Source organism: Vidua chalybeata, chromosome 5 (assembly GCF_026979565.1).
Source record: "Vidua chalybeata isolate OUT-0048 chromosome 5, bVidCha1 merged haplotype, whole genome shotgun sequence".
NCBI classification, from domain to species: Eukaryota; Metazoa; Chordata; class Aves; order Passeriformes; family Viduidae; genus Vidua; species Vidua chalybeata.
The window spans coordinates 65,206,884-65,227,710 of record NC_071534.1 but is presented as its reverse complement, the minus strand read 5'-3'; the positions used below and the strand labels follow the sequence as shown (position 1 = coordinate 65,227,710).

Sequence of the window (20,827 nt, the reverse complement as noted above, 5' to 3'; positions counted from 1 at the left end):
TAAATAATTAATGATTGTATGTCTGTTAGAAATCTTTTCTGAAGGTGTTTGACAAATGCCTTGCACTGCTAGGGTGCTACAAAAGCAACTCCTAATAAAAATCCCAACCATCCCTTTAAGGCAGCGTTTGTGACCAACATGGGCTGGATGGTGTGATCTAGGCTTTCCACACGGGCACTTTGGAACAAATTCTGCTTTCTCCATACAGATCCTGCTGACTTCTCCCCAGCCTGTCAGTACTTCCAGCACTCAGCCTCCCTCACCCTCCTGGAGAGCTCTATGGGTTTTAAATCCAGATTCCTTTCCGCAAGAGGAAAGAATGTGAGAGATGCTTTATACAGCATGTGAGTTTTCAAATTGTCCTTAACTCCTCTGCGCTGTGGAGAGCAAAAGATTCACCCAGTTTATGTAAATGCTGTGAAGCAATTGCTGTAAGAGAGGGCAGCACAGTCAGGGAGACCAATTGTTGCACCCCAAATGTAATGGGTTTCTAGTCCCGCATCCTCCAGTGATCTGTCTGCAGCTCCAAGTGTTTAAAGCCCAGGACCAAGGCTTTACCAGTCCACGACATCTCTAGAGGGGATGGCACCAGCTCCTCTGTCTCATTTCTATCCTCAAGAGAAAGGCTTTAGAATAAGTCTCATTAGCCACCAGAAAAATCACACAGGAGAATGAGTCCGAGAAGTGCCCAGCCATGAGAAAAGCTCATGCCAGCCCCTGCACTTTACTAGGAAAAATGCAGCAGATCCAAAAGTCACAAGCCACTGGAAATGAGGTTTCATTCAGTCCGTGGGACTGGCTGTTTATGTCCTATATTTAGTTTCTGTCTGCCAAGAAAAACTGTCTGGGTAAGAGGAACACAATTTTTTGGTGTACAAAGAAAGCAAGAAGAGGGAGAAGAGCCTTCACTTATTTGAGTTATTTAAAACTCGGCAGTCTTTGTGCACAGCTGTCCAACTTGAACAAGCAACCTCTCTCTGAAGGAGTCAGCATTGCTCCTCCTTCACTGCAGAGCTGGGAAAGTGCCCATCCACATCCATGAGTCATCCAGACAGGCCTCCAACAAAGGCTGCTCTGGCTAGCAGGAAAGTGTAAGCCCCAAACTTTTCCTGGCCTGAGCTGTAAGTAGATGAGAAAAGGGAGGAAGGGACTAGAGAACTATTTATTTCCCTTTCTGTTTGGGTTTAGAAAGGCTGAAGAACAGAAACAGTCTGTAGGAAGGTACCCAAATGTGACAGTGAGACCCCAAAACCCAGCAACTTGCTTTAAAACCTCGACCTACTTTATCCAAGCTCATCAAAACATCTGCCACCTTATACTTTTTATAGATCTTTGGGAGAGAATGCTGAAAGCTGGGAAGGCTTGCACATTCCTAGAAAGCCATGGAAGTAAAAGGTACAATTATGCCAGGTATGTTGACTGCCACAAGCCACTGGCTAAAATCATGGGACTCCCTTTTCCATGGGGTAAAACACATGGCAAAGCAAAAGGCACAGCAGTGCCAGACCTGCTCATAATGGATGTTGTAAATGTGAAAATAATGCATTTTCGAGGAGGTACTGAATGGTGTTGTTTCTATTTAGCAATGTTTTGTTTAAATTTGCACCAGTAATAAATCCTGAAGGTAAGCCTTGGATTGTGTCAGTCTGTCACATGAGCAGACATAATGAATGTACAGTTAAATGAATTAATGAGTAACGTGATACAGCAAGGAAGCTCTCCTCTTCATGGTAGAATGCATCACATAAAAGCAGCAGGAGTTTTCTACTAGCTGTTACAGCACAGAGAAGGCAAAGAGACCACCTGTGGTTCTAAATCAAGAATGAGTCTCTTGCAACTCTACCCACCTAGGCTGTCCCACCAGGACCCATAGTGGGTAAGCACTCTTCAGCACAGGGGCAGGAGGCTGATCCACAGAAACCTCTGCTTATCTTCTGCCCAGACTGATTCACTGTTTCTCTGCACCCCTGGAAATTCCTCTTGGTTTGACTGTAATTTCTTCAGGTAGATTTTGTCTTTTTGCTCTGCAGTTGAACAGCACTCAGAGGAACAACCTCTGGGCATGAGAACAGGCCAGGAAAACCTTCAAAAGGCAAACTGGGGAAATCCAGAGCTGAAAATTCAGCGTGCTTCTTTCTTCAAAGGGCAGACCCATGCAATTGATTGGTGCTGCAGATGTCTCTGCTGAAGTTGGCCTAAGACCCCTGCTTGGTGTAGTCGGATTTGTCCCCTGTGAGCTACCAGAAAGCATCCTGTCTCCTGCAGGAGCTCTTCTGTGAAGACTTTGAGGATTCCCCTCCCACTTCCAAAGAAGTCAGGAGACCCTGCAGCAGAACTGATTAACATCAGAGCATGGAGAGATTTTACAACAAACTGCCTCATTGCTCAGCCCTCCTGTGGCTCAGGAGGTAGGATCAGAGGGTGTAATGTGTCCCAACTGCCTGGGCCCCAGGTCTGCCCGCAATGAGAACTGGTTTTGTCTCCATAAGAATGTGTCGCTTTCCACACAAGTGCCAGCTGTTATTTCAGAGGCAGCTCTCTGGGTCCAGGTCATTAAAACCAGAGTGTCACACAGTAAAGTCATTGGGTGTCTGGAATTCCTCGGAAGCCCTGAAGCTGTCGCTAAGGAAAAGTGCAGCTGTTTGTTCATCAGCACACCAGCTCCCTGCTCTGCACCCTTGGCCCTTCCCAGCTTCCTCTGTAAAGGTGGAAGGGAATTTCAGTGTATCTATTCAGTCATCAGCTGATGAGCTGCCAACAGCTCTGTTAATTTTCCCCTGCTGTAATAGGCAGTTTAGGGCCCCAGCCAATGACCAGGGAAGCTGCTGGAAAGAGTCCCACTGATTTCAATGGCTGTCCAACAACATGCAGCCATATATGCTGAAAATGAAGCACAAATCTGCTTCTCACAGGCCACAGGACTGTCCTCTGTTATTCATAATTATCATTATTATTGTCATTACTGGATTTGAATTAATGCCCGTGAGTGCAGATGGACAGCAATTTTTCTGAGCACAAATTCTGCCATTTAACCAGGGCTTTCTCAGAACTTCAAACAAAGAAGAATGGTTCCAGATGCCATTCTTTTCCTTTACATCCCCACAGCTGCTGACCAGCTATGATGTCCACAGCAAATTTCTCTAAGTGAATTGTAAAATCTGTCAAAAAATTCTTTACATACAACAATAATAAAAACCTTAAGCTGAACATCAGAGATTGCCAAAGGAATATTAACAAGATAGCTAAAGACAGGGATCATTAACACTTAAAAAAATATGACTGCTCTGTAGTTTAAAGAAGAACTGTAATTTCATCCTTGAGCTTTATAGATAACAGTGGGATTGTGGGAAAGGAAGTAGTTTTGTCAGCTCTGCATGAATCCTATTAACACTTTTTATTTTTTTTTAATAAAAGGAGCTCAAAATCTATCACCACTTTGATCTCAGTTCAGTAAAGCTAATCTTAGTGTTGGTTTTAACATGGACATTTAATTGCATTTAATCATCTTCTGCAAAAATCAATTTAGTTGACATGATACTGACCAGGACTGGTCAGCAGAGATAAGAGCTGTGTTCTAGCTACTCCATCCTATTACACTCACCTCTAAGCAGGCAACTAATTAATGTGGTTATCCTCAGAACACCCTTGGGAGGAAGGAAAATTATGTTCCTGTTTATTTGTTCGTTTGGGTTTTTTTTTCAAATGAAGAACTCAGGGAACAGCAAAATTAAATGGCTTCCACAAGACCATGTGGTAAATCTCTGACAGTGCACAGAATGAACTCCTCGTTTCTAGCTGGCACCCTCATGCCTAAATCCATTCTTTGCCTACATGAATCACTATCAAATCTAATGCTGATCACAACCTGTTGTGGTAGTCATCTTTTCTTAAACTGCTGGTTTAAACATTGCTCAGTTTTCATAGAATCATGGAACTGTTCAGGTTGGAAAAGGCCCCTAAGAACATTGAGTCCAACCCTTACCCCAGCACCACTGTGCTCAATATGACCCCAAATGCCACACACCACACACCTTCTGAAAACTTCCAGGGATGGTGATTCCAATGCCTGACCTCCCTTTCAGCAAATAATTTGCTACTAATATCTAATTCTAATCTAAATCTTCCCTGACACAACTTGAGGCCATTTCCTCTCCTCCTTTTGTAGCCACCTCGCCCTGCAGAGTATGAACTTCATGGCAGTGCTCAATGCACACAAGGTTTTCCACTGAGAGCACAAAAGTGAATTTCAGGCATACTCTATCATGAAGTCTGCTTTGAAAGCTCTGAGCTTGCCTCATGGCATCCTTTGTAATTTGTGTCACAACTTAGGTCTGCATTATTAACCTTAACATTTTGCATTTACAGAGCATCCTCCAGCCAAGGATCTCAGCACACTTCCTATCTATTATTAAAGTCTTTCAACATTCCTGCAGAGTGAACTCGGCATCATTTAAGAGAAAGAAAAAATGGAAAAAGGACAAGAGAGGAAAAAGGACAAAAATATGCAGATTTGCTCTTTTACTGGGGGAAAAAAACCCTGATATGTATGTTTGAAATTTCTCAGGCTTGACAAGAATAATGAAGTTGTTTAGCCAATGAGCAATGAGAATATTGCTTTTTTTGTTGTTGTTGTTGTTGTTTTATTAACACCAAACCTACATGCAATTATCTGTGGCATATGCTTATATTTACTCTTCAGTAATTCATACAATTGATTTCCCTAATAGCCAAATTTCAACAAAGCCTTGTCAAAGGTGACTTGTCCCAGTTCTCTGTTCTAGCCTTGAAGTGTGTTTGCTGTGTTTAATTGGCCTTCAGTACCTCCTTGCCCCTGTCAACAATAATTCACAATTGGCTGAGTGGCAGCAGAGAAGAAATGTACGGGAGTGACCTGAAAGAGCTTCCTATTTTCAGGACAACATTGTTTTCAGTGGAGTCATCAGCAGATTCCTTTGGGATGCTTCAGTGTGGATGAGCAGCTCATTCAAGGAGCACTCATCAATGCCCCAGGTACAGTTTGGTCGTTTCAGACTGTAAGAAAATCAAGTTTTTTGAAAGCACCCTAAGGTTTTTCAAAAGAAGAAAGAAAACTACCATTCTTGTTTTACAATCCAAATAGGAGATGTTTAATATACTCTATGTCCTCTAAAATATAAGCCAACCTTAGCATACTCTCTAATAGGCACTCTGATGTGAGTAAAAGGAAATTAATCTGGCTTCAACTTTGCTGCCAACCTGAAGAGACTGAATGCTGTAAGTTGTAGCACTGCGATTTCATGCGGCCGTTCTGCCACCTACAGGCGCTGACAGCAGCTCTGCAAGGGGTTTGCCTGCCAAGCTTCCTATGTACTTTTTTTGGGGGGCTCTGCTGAAGGAAGACTCCACAGCAGTCAGCCCCGACCTTCGACCCATAAAAATATTTTGTTACACTTTTTATATATTAAGTATTTAACTAATCTAACCCACTAACTGAGCTTGCTTCTTCCCTACCATTTATATACTGTGGTTATGAAGAAGGGGTACTGAAATCAGTTTTATTAAGTGACTTTTGTAATGGGTGGCAAGTGTTAGAGCAAAGCCAGAAATAGCTACAGCCTCCACCAAAGCCCAGCAGCTTTGGAAGTGATATACAGACAGACCCCCCCCAACACTATATGTCCCCAAAATAAGCACTGCAATGAATAAGGATGGTGTAATCACTCCAGGGAATTTAGGCTATGAGCTTGAAAAGCCTCATTTTATACAAAGTGAGGGAAATGGAAGTTTACTAACAGAGATGACAGTACCTCCAGTAAGACTCTGTAGTCTTACACCTCTGTCTTGGGGAAGGAGCTGTTTTCAAAGCTGGGGCTAAGTGCCACACAGAGGATTCCTGTCCAGGTCCCCCACAGCCAGGCTCTCACAAAGCTCTCCTGAGAATCCTGACCACTGAGCTGACTTTGTTCACATCCTCCGTGATCACCTCAGGCCAGAGATGATCACAGGCCACAGTCTTGGAGTTGCCATCTTGTCTCCTCGGATCTTAATTTTCTGAGAATTAAGTCAGAACACACACAACATAATTAAAATAATTTCCTCACCCCATGGGACATTTTAGAGTATGCACTATTTCCCAGCTGCAAAACAATCTTTGTTCGATAGAGACACTTGCTTCCACCTTAAAGGCATTAAAGCTAGCCTGTGAGAAAGATGGGGACAGAGTTTTTAGCAGGGCCTGTTGCAAGGGGTGGTGGTTTTAAATTGAAAGAGGGCTGATTTGTGTTAGATATGAGGAGATAAGGCTGGATGGATGGCTGAGAAATGTGCCACAGCCTGGAGGAGAAGAAACAGCTCTGACACTGTGAAAGGTTTGTGCTACTGCTTTTTCAGCTGGGAAATAATACTAAGGGGTTTCATCTGAGTACCTGTCTAATTCTAAGCTGAGTTTGATGCATGGTGGGTGTTCACTGGATGTAGGTGCCTGGAGATGTGCAGGACTCCAGTCAGACTGTGGCTGGGTGTTTCTCCCTGCCTCAGAGAAATAGCTCTCACAGAGGTGTGCAAGATAAATACTAAACCCAGGCTGCTGCTTCCACTTTTTATTTAGAGGTGGGTTGTTGCCCCATCTATCAGCTCACAGAAGCTCAGTGCAGCTTCTGAACTTCCCATTAGATAAGAACAATTCCCAAAAACATAGGAAGGGCACAGACAGACAAGGACTTTTCACTCCTCAGCAAACACCACTTGCCACCACAAACCTCTGCCAAGGAATTTCTTGTCTGGTATCATTCAGGTTTGTTTATTCATGGCAGGAACATTAATTGCTTTGGTTAAGATAAGTAGAACTTCTGTGTGTCCATAAGGACATATCTATGGCATAACAACTGGAAAATAACTGTGGGTGTGCTTAGCTGTGTAGGAGTTGTTACCAGGGTGGCCACAAGCACTTTGTTATGCACAGATTACACATTCTGGCTTGGGTTCTAAATAGCAGTATATTGACATAAATGACATAACCAGCATTAGGATTTGGAGGAAAGCACAGGAAAAATATTTTGTTTTCTGTATTGGGGCCTCTGTTCTCTTTTACCCTCACATCTTCTGTGTCTCTTCCCAGACTCCCTTCTCTTTTGCCAAAAGCATCATGGGGAGCCCTCCACCACTTCCCCCTTTTCTACAATACCTTTTTCCAGTCCATACAGCTCTCTCCTGCCCACTTCTACTCTTTTTCTCTTTTCATTCCTCCATTTACAAGAGAAGACAGAAAGGAGCTACAATTTGGACATACTCCAAAGGGATTGTTTCCAGCTGTGTAAGCTTTGCCTTTGTCACGCTGCCATCACCTCTGGAGCATGGACTGCTGGCATCTGAGCTCCAGCCTTTGGGCACCTTCAGCAAGCTCAGTTACCCAAAGGAAGATTGTCCCCATGACTTAAGAACCTTAAGAACGTGGGATCTGTTCTGGGATAGACAATTCCTTTGAGACTCCAAGTAACACCTTTCACCTCTGTGTGGTCTGGGTCCATTCCTTTGACCTTCAACATATCATTTACAAAGCATGGTAAGGACAATCTTTGTTTCAGAGCAATGCAGTGAGATGGCCCAGAGGGGCATTTAGACTCCCTATGGAAATGAGATGCAAATGAGCACCCAAACCTACACAAGTGCTATCACCTGGACAGTGTGAGGTTGCAAATGTGAGGTGGCCTGGCCTGTCCTGTGATAACTTTGCAGTTCCTTTTATGGGGTCACAGAAAACCTGGGGAGCTGTTGGCACACTGCTCTGGCCAGGATGAATTTCTGTGTGAATGATGCTGATTTTCCCAGGAATGATTAGAGATATTTTTTTTTTTTTTCTTCCCTGCCCTGTGGCATTGAGAACAAATTTCTCCAACAGCAGTGTAGCATTATGAGACACTGAGCTTTGCTTTCAGGCATTGGTCATGCCTTGTTAGACGATGGAAAACCAGCACTCCAGCTCAACCTGCAGCACTAAATACAGAGATATGTCTGTAATATAGGAGGGTTGGACATTATGTTATAGATACATATTATAATATTGGCTTTTTGCAAATATTAAAATGGATTCTATATGTGTAGAGTTAAAGAAACTTTCTTATAAAGATATAGCTTCTATTTCTGTTGTTAATTAAGCTTAGACATGGTAGTGAAATAGCTGATATAAGTATGCTTGTGTTAAAATGCCTGCTTGGATGGGATAATATCCAATGAACATATGAAGAGGACACCTCTGCATCTGCCAACTATCAGCGTTCACCGTCTGAAGACAATGTGGGCCGGGGCCAACACTGAAGATGATGATGATAAAAAAGGACTAAAACCACAACCAAGGAATATGCATGCTCTAAAAAGGTGGACCCAAGGAGGAGATATGCTAAATAATTCTTGGAACACGCAAACTAGTTTGGGAAAAAGTTTACTATGCATAAGAGTCTATGAATATGCAACATGGTGATGTAAGGGAAAAGGTATTTAAGGGGTATCTCTGAAGATAAGTGCCAAGGTGCACCCGGCCATAATAACCTTCACTCTATGGTCCTTGTCTCCTATTGTCCTTTATTGAACTTTTTACATTTTCACAGGAGTGAACGTGTTTTTCACAATTAGGAGGAATTTCTTCACAGAAATGATGGTTACACAGTGGAACAGCACGCCCAGGGAGGTGGCGGACTCGCCATCCCTGGAAATGCTTAAGGAAAGTCCGGACACGGCACTCAGCGCCATGGTCTGGTTGACAGGGCGGTGTTCAGTCATAGGCTGGACTCGGTGATCTCAGAGGTCTTTTCCAGCCTAATGGAAAAGGTTGGAAAAGGTTCTGTGATTTACAACCTCTCCCTTCATGTGCTTCGCTGCGAGCAATTAAACCGCGAGAGGCGCCACGGACATAAACCACAGGCGCACTTGGCGCTTTCTCCACCTCGGTCGCGGTGCTCGACTTTGATTGCTCTATTTTCTAGTTCCCGCACGTTAACTCCTATTTTCTCGCCGCTTAACCCGGCGTCCCGGGTTAAAGGAACCCTCACGGAGCCGCCTCCGCCTCAGCGCCGCGTCCCGCCAAAACCCGCGCGCCTCGCCCGCACAGTCTGCCCCCGTTGCTATGCGCGATGACGCCACTCGCTCCGCTTTTTCTCATTGGCTGCTCCGCCGGTTACGGCACAGCGCGGCGCGGGATTGGCTGGGAGCGGGCCCGCGCGGGGCACGTCGGGGCGGGAGGGGACAATGGCGGCCATCGGGGTGCACCTGGGCGCCACCTGTGCGTGCGCCGCCGTGTACAAGGTGAGCCCCGGGCCCGCGCGGAGCCCCCCCTCGGCCGTGAAGCCCCCACAGGCTCACGGCTGGGCCTCCCTCTCTGTCTCTCTCCGCAGGATGGCCGCGCCGACGTGGTCGCCAACGACGCCGGGGACAGGGTCACTCCCGCGGTCGTGGCGTTCTCGGAGAGCGAGGAGGTGAGGCTGCCCCTCCGCGGGGTGCTGCGGGGAGGAGGAAGGGACGGGGCTCTGTCTGCTACTCAGCTTTTCCTTTCTTGTTGTCCTTTGGTTTTCGTTCAGGTTGTTGGCTTAGCTGCGAAGCAAAGCAGGATAAGAAATATTTCAAACACTGTAGTGAAAGTAAAGCAGATCCTTGGGCGAAGGTAAGAGAGTGGGCGTAGAAGGGGCGGTGAGAAATTTTTCCCACTTAAAGCTGTTTTCACCTCTCAGCACTGATACTGAAGGCATCTCTTAAAAAATCATTCTGTTATCATAGAGTCACTGAACGGTTTTGTTTGTAAGGGATTTTAATGATCACCTCTCTTCCAGCCCCCCTGCCATGGGCAGGGACAGCTTCCCCTAGACCAGGTTGGTACTATGAGCTTCTTAGCCTGTGTTTTCTGCCAGCAGCAAAGAGATGCTTGTGAAAATAGAAAAGTAGAGAAGAAAAAAATGTGTTTTAGGTCTGAACTTGTCTGTGAAATTCAAGTTGTGAAATATATAGTTGCATATATGCTTTTCATACATACTTACGTTTCTTAATTGTGACTTTTTTGTCACCTGATTGCTCTTCTGTAAAATACACTGTGGTTTAACTTTTCAGTGGTGACTGAGCTTTCATTCATTACAGCCCTTTCATTGACAGGAGCTGATGAGATGTTGCCCATTTTGGTGTATTTCTCAGCAGTTCTCAGATGCAGAACTTCACTGAAATATTTTATAATGTTTATGGGGGATAGCAGGTTAAGGCAATGTGTTAGGTTTTGGTTTTCCCTTTCCATTATTATTAGGTATTTTTTTCAATCATAAGTTTTAAGAAAGGAGAATGAAAAATGCCACCTGTCAAAACTGCTGGGTTTTCTTCTACTCTGTAAATGTATCTGTAGAGTGAAAACAGGAATTTTTGGTTCAAGTATAGCTTGATGCATTGGAGATGTTAAAAGGAATATCAGCAAGATGCATTTGTGCAATTAACCTTGAATGCTTGATTTATTTTGTTATTTTGAATTTTTATGGACAGCTCTGGTGACCCTCAGGCAAAGAAGTATATTGCAGAAAGCAAATGCTCTGTGAGTATGATGATTTATATCATTTTATGCTTTCCTTGTCATTGTTTGGGCCATACCATGTCTGTGTTCTGTAGTGATCAGCTCTCATTGTATGATGTCCCTTTGCTGCTATGTGGAATGTTTCTGGTTTTATCCAGTAGATAACCATGTTCTGGGGTCTGTCATCATGATACAGTTAGTTCCAACAGAAAATTATTTACCTCTTGACCATTCTCAAAAGGGATGATCCTAATATATTTAGGTAGTGGTACTGTGGTTTTTCTTAGAGCTGGTAAAAGATACTGGTGAAAGTTGCAGCACCTTGTGATTAACATCTCTAACCAGTTGATTTAATCTCAGTATTTAATTTGTGTAATACTGTCCTCGTTGCTAGAAAATTTTGCAAAACGGGAGAAAAATTATCCTGAAAAATACATTCATAACAAAAGAGTGAGTTTTCCCCTGGGTTTGGACTGTTCATATTGGTGTGAATTTAGAAATAGCTGAGGTTTTTCTCGTGGAATATAACCAGGAGTGTACTTTTATTCTAAACGTTGCTTTTGCACTCAGGAAAACTTAATAGAAAGGGAAAGTCTGGACTCTTTAAATTCTTACATGTCCCTCTTGTGTCTGTTATATGGTATGAGTCTTTGATAAGCATGTTGAAAGTGTTTATTCCCTTGTAGTAGAATACTAATGCAGAGAGTGTTTACATAGTCCAGTACTTTTTACTTTAAACAGAGCCTAAATTAGACATTACTTTTTGTTATTAACCAAATTAATGTCTGACAAAGGTGTGTTGGTTTTGCTTACAGATAATTGAGAAGAATGGGAAACTTCAGTATGAAATAGATAACAAACTTATTAACCCAGAAGATGTGGCAAAACTAATTTTCAGTAAAATGAAAGGTATATAATAGTTAAATTCATTGTCATGTTTTAGCTTTTTAAGCTGTTCTTTTATTTTTAAGATGTCATATATTTTTTTCTTGCTTGCTTTTACTCACCATGCTCTCTGCCTGTGTTCCTAAACAGAGACTGCCCAGTCTGCATTGGGTTCAGATGTGAATGATGTTGTTGTCACAGTACCATTTGATTTTGGAGAGAATCAGAAAAATGCCCTTGGGTAAGAGCATTGATGTTTTTCTGTTACTTTATATGTCTAAATCAGATGGTTTGGAAGATCAGCAGAGAGAATTCTGCTGCTGGACTTCAATTTGTGACTGTCAGTCAAGATACTGGGATGTTATTTAAACTGGAAAAATATGAAAGTAAGAGATTTAATCCTGAGTGGAGCAACTTTGAATGGAATTTGCTGATGTGACCAAAAGGAAATTTTGAATCACTGAAGTGAGAGGAAATTTCAATTTCATCAAGGATAAAACCTCATTTCATATCAGGATCTTCAGTGACCCCTTTGAAATGCAAATAGTTTTTCACCCTCCTCCATAATTTCCCCTCCCTGGCCTTCATACTTCCCAGAGTGGTGCTACATGGCCTCTTGAGGTCTGCTTTGTCAGAGTGCAGATTTGGAATACATACCAGTTTTCTACTTGGAAATTCTGTTTGAAAACACTTTTGCTCTAACAGTTCCTCAGTAGGAAAACATAAGTGTGCTTGAAGCTGAATATAAATTGCAGCATCTGTTTTTGCTTTCTGATACGTAAAAGCCCATACATTTAATTGTCATGAAAGAAATAAATAAAACTTAAAAGTGGGAGAAACAAGTTGTGGGGTATTCTCAGGGTTACTGAATTTTCAAGAAAACATGTAAGTTAAATGTTGCAAGTAAATTAATTTCGTTACATGTTGAAATAATGTATCAAGGACTTTTAATACCACACCTGAAGATAAGTTACCAAGTTTCATTTAGGGTGGGGTGTAGTTGTGGGGTATTTTGCAGTTTTCATGGGCTGTGTAATCTGATAGACCAGTATTTTCTATGACAAAGAGCACACAGCAGATCCAATTATTTGAAGAACACAATAGCAACTGACCTTCTTGGTAGCTATCTTGTCCAGTCACTCAGTTTTGTTAATACCATGCTATAAACAAGGTCTGATTAAGTGGCACATGTAGTTCAGGTGAAATCCTAATAGTGTGTGACTATAGTGAGATCATTAAAGTAAAATGAAATGCTGTTATGGCTCATTACAGGGAAGCAGCTGCAGCTGCTGGGTTCAATGTTATGAGATTAATTCATGAACCGTCTGCAGCTCTCCTTGCTTATGGAATTGGCCAAGATTCACCCACTGGGAAAAGGTAAAATCCTAATATTTTAGTTCTTTTTAAGCTGCTGTACTTAAATCCTGAGAAATCTTAAATGAGGAAATGCTGTGTTGCATTAACATGAGGCTTGTTTTGCTTTTTTCTCTCAATCAAGACAATAAACATTTAGAAGTTGTAATCTGAAGTGTATTAAATCCCTTTGCTTTGGTCTTTATATTTTGAGAATTGTGTCTAAAGATTTGTTCCCAGTTTCCAACTTTCTGTTTAATAAGCTATTGGCTTGAAGAAAAATGCATTCCTTTTTAAACATATTTTGGCATAGTTGCTTTTAATCGTGGGAGATGGGATCATTTTACATGGACTGGAAGAACTAAAGCAGAGTTCCTGGGTTCAGTAGGTGCATCTGGTTGTCTTTATGAATATACAGATAATTCACTTTGAAAATACTTAAGGCTGCTGTCAGTTTGAACTTTTTTGTTCTTCTTGTTTGGTGTTTCTTTACCATTCTCATATACTTCTTGTCTGATTAAAACCTTCAATACATGGTGGTAGTCTTTTGACAGTGTGTCAAAATTAATGCTCCCTTCAATATTTTTTTTAATGTGGCAGCAACGTGCTGGTTTATAAACTGGGTGGAACATCACTTTCTATCACAGTCATAGAAGTAAACAGTGGAATATATCGTGTACTTGCTACAAACACAGATGACAGCATTGGTGGAGTTTGCTTCACAGAAGCTCTAGCACAACACTTAGCTTCTGAATTTCAGAGGTAAGATTTGAAGTCCATGCATGTTGCTGTTAGGACAGGATCTTCATTATATGGTGCTTGCTTTAAAAAAAAATCTAGCAGAATCTCTGTTAGTGAAATGGTTCAAGTAAAGATGATGCTGGAGGAGCAGTCAGTTGTTTGGGGCAGTCAGCCCCAGGAGGAATGGGCTCCTTCAGTCCAGGAAGAAGTCAGGAGAATGCCTGGGAGGAGGAGGACTGGGAAATGCCCGAGTTTGGGTGGATGTTGCCTAAAGCTGGTGTTAAACTATAAGGGCTCAGCTGTGGACTTTGTTGTGTCGAGATGTGTGCAAACTGTCAAAGTGGCATTGTAGTTAATACTAAAATGTTTACAAAAAAAAAGTGCAAGAACTCTAACCTGTTCTTCCTTTCAGAAGGAGTTACCAGTCAAATTCCTGTCTCTTTAAACTGGTATAATCTTTTTTTTTTTTAAATACAGGTCTTGTAAACATGATATTAGAGGAAATCCCAGAGCCATGATGAAGTTAATGAACAGTGCTGATATTGCAAAACACTCTTTATCAACCCTGGGAAGTGCAAACTGTTTTGTAGATTCATTATATGATGGATTGGATTTTGATTGCAATGTATCCAGGTAAGACAGATCTTGAAGCTACTGAAGTCTTTCTAGGTGGTGTTATGGATGTTCATTCAGTAAGCTTTGATTTCTGATGGTGTTTATTTTAGAGAAGGAAGTAAGATTGGAGGCAAACCTGCTGTTTCATGTTGGTGGTTCTGTTGTGCTGCAATCTGTAGTGGTCAGGACAGTCACACTAACAGTGTTGCCCTGATGGTTAGGAAATGAAGTGCAAAAAAGGCACAAGGAGACCCCATCTTCACAGTCTGGTTGTTGATGGGAGGGGAAGTAGATACTGTAATGTGTAGTGGCTGTTCCCTTCCCCTTATTGTTTTTGTTGTACTTTCCTTAAAGAAAAGATAGCTTGTGGACTCTTCATCTAAATAAGATCCAGAATGGTAGGAGTCCTCAAAGTCTTGATGTTGCTTCTCGGTGAGAGCTGGACTAGAAAGATATTTTCTGTCTTTTTGTTCCTATTGCTGTGTCTTACTCAGTCTCTTTTCCCTTGGGATGGTCTGTTAGTGAGACTTTTTTAGCTCACTTTGATTGTTCTTCTAGGCAGCAGCAGCAGCTTTAGCAAAATGATATAGACTTTTCCATTCCAGAACTCCAGCAGCTGGAGCTGCTCAAATAAAGCACAGCATGTTTGAAAGTGTGAGAAGCAATACTGTATAAATGGGGTCATGTTGCAGACTTTGATTTGTTGTATTCATGCAGAGTAGATCTTCCTTTGCAGGCTTGAAAGAGACAAAAGCAAGCACAAGTTTGTTTTTTAATTTGCTTAATCTACTCCCTGTGTGAAAATCATGACACTGCTTGATTTGCCCCTAAAAAATGAGTCCTTGTATTCATTTTAAAGATCATGAAGCAGTTCAGGGATTTTTCTTTATTTTTTTGGCATGAGTCAAGACAGCAATACTGATGCTGTCAGGACAACAATACTGTTTTTTTTCCTCTGGAATACACTGAAGAATGCATGTGAATTCGTGTAGGTGTTGTTGATGGAACTAATAGCACAGATATTTCCACAACAGCAAAATTACTTGAAGATTAATAATGGGAAAAGATCACTTTTTAAAAATCCCTTAGTAGCAGCTGGAGAACTAAAGTATATTCTAAAAATTATTGTTCTTCCATTTCAGGTACTTTTCTCTAATGGATGACATGATCCTTTTTGAATGTTTTGTTTTTCTCTTTTAGGGCCAGGTTTGAACTTATCTGTTCTTCACTTTTTAGTAAGTGTGTAGAAGCAATTAAAAAGCTCTTGCAGCAAGTTGGATTTACAGCAGATGATATTAATAAGGTAATAATAGAAATCATGTAGGATGTTTCCACAAGAACAATGTTTATGGGGCCTGTTGTCCTTGCAGACTGAGATTATTGAGCATGATATATTTAAGCAGTTTTGACTGGGATCCAACAAAGTCTATAGATTCAGGGTCTTTAGAATTGCTGTATTTGCTTTCATTTCAGGTATTTGAAGTTAAGTATAAGGTAGTGTCACATTCAGTTGTGTGTTTTTACTGCTGCATATTGAGTAGGTGGGGAGGATTTGTCTCTATTTGGTGTGTTTGTGTAACTCTGCACAAATTCAAGCTGAGGAGTACCTTCCTTAAGTTCAGTCTTGTGGGCTTTGTTCTGCCTTCATTCAACTTTGGACAGGGTATGCTGACACTTCTGAAGAAAGGCAAAGTTTTGACTTAAAGCTGAACAGTTCACCAAGTGTCCACTTGGTGCTTGTGTTCCTCCTTGCAGGCTTAAAAACTACAGGAGGTGCCAAACCAGGGAGTGGTTTAATCCCAAAGATGGTGAGCAAGGCTGCAGACATAAGTAGTTTAAGTCATGTCTCTCTTGCCTTGGTGTAAGAGAGAAATTCATCTCACCTCCTTTGTGCATGTGCTTGGCAAATGATGCTGCATTCATTGCTGATAGAATTGGCTCATCAGGTCTGCAGCTGAAGTTGCCTGGTGCTTTCAATGACACTTAATGCTGTTTCAGACTCTTAATTAGTATTTGTTGTGTCACATCTCAGTTTCTCTGATGGATAATGAAGTATCCCAGGCCACTGTTCGAAGAACAACTTTTGTTTTCTGGTGGCAGTGGTTTTTAGGTGGCCTTTCAGGCCTCAGTGCTTTGGATGGAGGGCAGTGAAACACTTTAAATGTAAAAATAAATAATTTCAGAGTTGTAAATTAGGTTTATGTTTTACATGTGCAAAAGTGGGAGTTAGCTTTGTTTCCAGATCTGGCTGATTTCAACAAAGTCTCTGTGATAAGACTTGGATTTAGGGATAAAACCTGACTTGCTCCTTCCTACAGGTGCACGATGGAAAGGGTGAGTGGCAAGCAGCACAAGTTACAGCATGGGGAAATTTTAGATTCTAGGAAAGGAATGTGTAGTATGAGGGAAATCAGATGCTGAATTAAGGGCCTACAGAGTCTGTGGAATGTGTATGTGTGGAGGAAAGGTCCTGAGCAGCCTGTTGTAACTGTGCCTGGTCTGGCTGGGAGGTTGGACTAGATTACCTCTGGAAGTCCCTTTGAACCTGATGTTCTTTTTGTGATGAATTTTTCAATTTTCAAGGTGCTACTTTATTTAGGTGATTCTTGCTGTAAGAGGAAACTTTTCAAAGACATCATATTTCCTTTAATTTCAAAAGCAAAAGTATCAAGTCAACCAAAGATTACATCAATTTTTATTCCAACAACTGCAGATGATAAAATATCCCAGAACAGTTTGCATTTTTGCACTGCAGGGTGTGACCTGTCTGTTTTATTTCACAGACTAAAGATTTGAAATTATCACGATGTGTTTTCCAGGTAGTTCTTTGTGGTGGGTCTGCTCGAATCCCAAAGCTACAGCAGTTGATCAAAGATATTTTCCCAACTGTGGAATTACTGAATTCAATTCCTCCAGATGAAGTTATTCCCATTGGTGCAGCCATAGAGGCAGGAATTCTGCTAGGGAAAGAGAATACCTTATTAGAAGAAGATGCACTCATTGAGTGTTCTGCCAAAGATATTCTTCTTAAGGTAAGGCTAAAATAAGAATATTAGAAAATCTTACTGCTGCAGTGAATATATAACACTGATTATGTGTGATTGATGTTAGAGAAACAGCATTGGTGTATTATTACTTCTACAGATTTGCTATAGATCAGCAGTACATGGTAACTTAGGTTTATTGACAAAAAATTAACAGAAAATTTGATTTTAAGGGGAGATAGATTGTATGTTTCCTATGTTGTAATAGCTGGACTTCTCATTTGTGGGAATGTCAGGGTTTTTACTTGCTGTGATGGTAAATGTGACAGAGGGAATGAAGCTTGGATTTCTTTTCTTGTGGAGCATTGTTGTAACACTTCCAGGTCAATAAAGCACTTAAAGAAAAACATGAACTGTACTCTTTTTTTTTCTTTCTTTCTTTTTTTAAGGGAGTAGACGAGTCAGGGGCTGACAAATTCACAGTGCTGTTTCCATCTGGGACACCATTGCCAGCTCGAAGGCAGCACACCCTACATGCTCCTGGAAATATTTCCTCTGTGTGCCTTGAGCTGTACGAGTCATTGGGGAAGAGTCCCATGAATGAAGAAGAGAAATTTGCACAGGTGAGTGTATGTGCACACTTCTGTGTACTTTCAACAGCCACCTGGAAAAAAAAATGGAAACCAATTCCACCAATACCAAAACTTGTTGTTAGAAAATTTCAGTGGCATGCATCTCTTTGGTATTGGTTTTTAATTGTTCTTCTGGACATGCAAAATACTGAACTACTTTGTAAAGTACTGAAGTTTCCCTTTTGAAGGGAAGCCTAAATAGCTGACAGGATTTGACACGTGGCACTACTGTAATAAGATCACCTGGGATGAGAGATCTTTACCAGTTATTCCAGTCGTACACAGATCCTTGAACATTTTTAAAATAAAATTGATGAAGGAAATGGTATAACTAATGTGTTGATTACTTTCTGATCTTCCTAGATTGGACAGGATCTTGTTATTAAATATTGAATTTGATTAAATCAAGCAAGGGTTTAAAGTTGTTGTTTAGGAATCAACCTACAGAGAGAGCACAGCTTTTCTGAAACAGTTATGATGTGCTTTCGTTGGAAAGCATCAGGGAAGGGGAAGATGTGTCTGATATTGATGGAGTATTTAAGAAGATTGTTATTCCACCTTAATTCTGCCCAAATATCTTTAAAGGGGACGGGGAAGGGATGTTACCTAATAATTACAGTACTGATTCTAAGGACACTGTGGGAGTGATAGGTACTTCAGCTATCTCAGGGATAGATTCTGCACCAAAACACAAAAACGATAGTGCAAATAGCTAAAATGCATGAATTTTCGCATCTTAGCTGTTGTGTCACTTCCCTTGAGCTGCTGCACAAGAACTTGAAGAAATTACTATAATCGAACTTTTTTTTTTTTTTTAATAGATTGTACTCCAGGATTTAGATAAAAAGGAAGATGGCCTACATGATATACTAACTGTTCTCACTATGAAAAGGTACCCAAACCACTTGTTCTACTGTTTACTCTGCTATGTCACACTTCTGACAAACAGTCTTTGCTCCTGTTACAGAGTATTTAATTTTTTTTTTTTTTTTTTTTTTTTTTTTTTTTTTTTTAGAAATTTCAGCATTTCTTTAGTAACAGGGCTGTACAGTCCTAGCAGGGGTAAATTCTGTAGAAATGTGGGTTTTCTGCAGTACCTTTGGTGCTGTCATTCCTTGATTCTTAAAGAAACAAAGCTTAATACAATTGTGTAGATTATTTTTAGCAACTTCTGAACCCTTGATCAGTTTGACCATGCATGAGAGCAGTTGGGATCTCAGACTTTCTCTGGAAGTGGGTTGGGTAGCTTTGCTGAATGCCCACACTCTTGGGAAAAACTGAAGGAGGTTTTGTCTTTTTTAGTTACGAAGGATTGCAGAATTTACAGTGGTTCTGTCCTTTCAGAGGCAGGGTTGTTAAACAGAGAAACAATGCCACAAGAAATTTCTACTTGCTATTTAAGTTTCAAAATACTTCATTTTCTTATGTTAGCTATCAGGTGTATTAATGCCTATCAATAGACCTCACCTAAAATGCCTTGTCATACACAGATTTATATACTGAGCACTGATAAGGAAAACATTTTGGGGACTATAGATGCAACTCTGTCATGCAGAAAAACAGCATTATTTGGAAGGAGGTTCAAGGAATATTTAGGTGTAAAAGGGAGAGGAAGTTCAGTAGAGAACATCTATTTGTACCTAAATATTTTGTGTGGCTGTATGACTAGCTGAAGTAGGGCTCAATATTGTTTCTTAAGTCTTGGATTTTGATAATAAAGGTTTTCCTTGCTGAAGGAGATCCTTGGAATTTAAAGACTACTTACACTTCAAAAGTCATGTTCTCGTGCTATGACAAGACATGTTTATCAATCCACTGCTGTTATTCAGTTCTCACAAGGAATAATTTGAATAATATTACCACATATTCTGTTTACAAATCTGTACAAAATAAATTCAATTGCAATATTTAAATGTGTTCTTAGATCTATTCCACCATATGTAGAGAATATAGATGCTTTAAGGGCAAGAAGTATAAAGGTATAAAACCAATGACTAAACTAAACTTAATTTCATAAATCAATTTCATCTGTGTTGAAGCATGTTTGTCCCTGGATATTTTGATGCTGATCTATCATCCTTTCATCTGTGTGAGGACTGTTGTTCATTAACTCTGGCACATGCAGTAACATAATAAGTGCTGTGTTGAGATAATCCTAAACACATCTCTCTTTTATCTAGGGATGGGTCCTTGCACGTTACCTGCACAGATCAAGATACTGGAAAGTGTGAAATTATCACTGTTGAAGTGGCATCATAGGCCATTTTGAAAGGCAACATTTTTCTAACGTGATTTTTGTCTCTTACTGGCTTTTCTGCCAAAACAGTGACTCTTTGTGATGTCTCTCATGATTCTTAGAGGACTGTAATAAATTAAAGTAAAATGCCACCAAGTTATTTTGCCACCAAGTCTGTTTAGAGTATGGTGCAAAACGTTAGTCAAGACATGTGAACAGCAGATCGTTGAATTATCAGCACTTGGTTTACAAAATGCAAAGCACAAATGCCTGTGGTTCAGCAACAAGCATGTTACACAGTTTGAAGATTTTTCTTGAATAATCAGGTCTTGTACCTGTTCAGCCAGTGCACCTGTGGCTTCAGCAGTATAGCTTTGAGCAAGTGAGAACGAGACTAGGTGAAAATCCACTCTCTGGTAATTATACTGGAATCCTGTGTGGTCTTGATATTGCCCAGAACCGTGAAGGTGGAGCCCATTTGCGCTGACCTCTTGAGCAGGTGAATTTTTTTTTTTTTCCCCAAGAGTTTTTTTCTGTAAAATGGTTTTGTCATATTACCTGAGGAATGTAAGAGTTAAGTGTACTTATTTATATGTTATTAAAAAATACATTTTTTTATGCGGATCCTGACAATCTCCATTATGTGTGGCACTGTTTTAAATCTGTATTGTCATACAGTTGTGTGGGTATAAGCTGGCAGGTTTTTTTCAATAACGAGATGGAGCAGGCAAGAGTGGTTACAACAACAATAATATGAGGGTCTCAGCCTAAAGGGCTGTTAAGGGACAGCAGTTCAGTGCTTAGAACCTTGTGTTACCTTGTAAAACATTGAAAGTGTCACAGAAGGGCCTCAAGAATTAGAGAA

The 20,827-nt window shown here is 40.8% G+C and overlaps 1 protein-coding gene across 1 annotated transcript; it reads left to right on the top strand.

Moving 5' to 3' along the window:
• The first annotated feature begins 9,219 nt into the window (after positions 1 to 9,219).
• HSPA14 (heat shock protein family A (Hsp70) member 14) lies at positions 9,220 to 20,586 on the top strand. The gene is made up of 14 exons (XM_053942326.1): positions 9,220 to 9,276; positions 9,366 to 9,446; positions 9,549 to 9,631; positions 10,489 to 10,537; positions 11,332 to 11,425; positions 11,552 to 11,642; positions 12,674 to 12,778; positions 13,355 to 13,516; positions 13,973 to 14,128; positions 15,311 to 15,413; positions 16,930 to 17,142; positions 17,544 to 17,717; positions 18,548 to 18,618; positions 19,907 to 20,586. The coding sequence occupies exons 1-14, from the start codon at positions 9,220 to 9,222 to the stop codon at positions 19,983 to 19,985; spliced, it is 1,518 nt and encodes a 505-aa protein (XP_053798301.1). The 3' UTR covers positions 19,986 to 20,586.
• The last annotated feature ends 241 nt before the right edge of the window (positions 20,587 to 20,827 follow it).

Coding starts and splice junctions, on each gene's coding strand:
- HSPA14 (XM_053942326.1), top strand. CDS start 9,220: ATGGCGGCCATCGGGGTGCACCTGGGCGCCACCTGTGCGTGCGCCGCC. Junction 14,129..15,310: donor TTTGATTGCAATGTATCCAG/GTAAGACAGATC, acceptor TTTCTCTTTTAG/GGCCAGGTTTGAACTTATCT. Junction 15,414..16,929: donor CAGCAGATGATATTAATAAG/GTAATAATAGAA, acceptor TGTGTTTTCCAG/GTAGTTCTTTGTGGTGGGTC.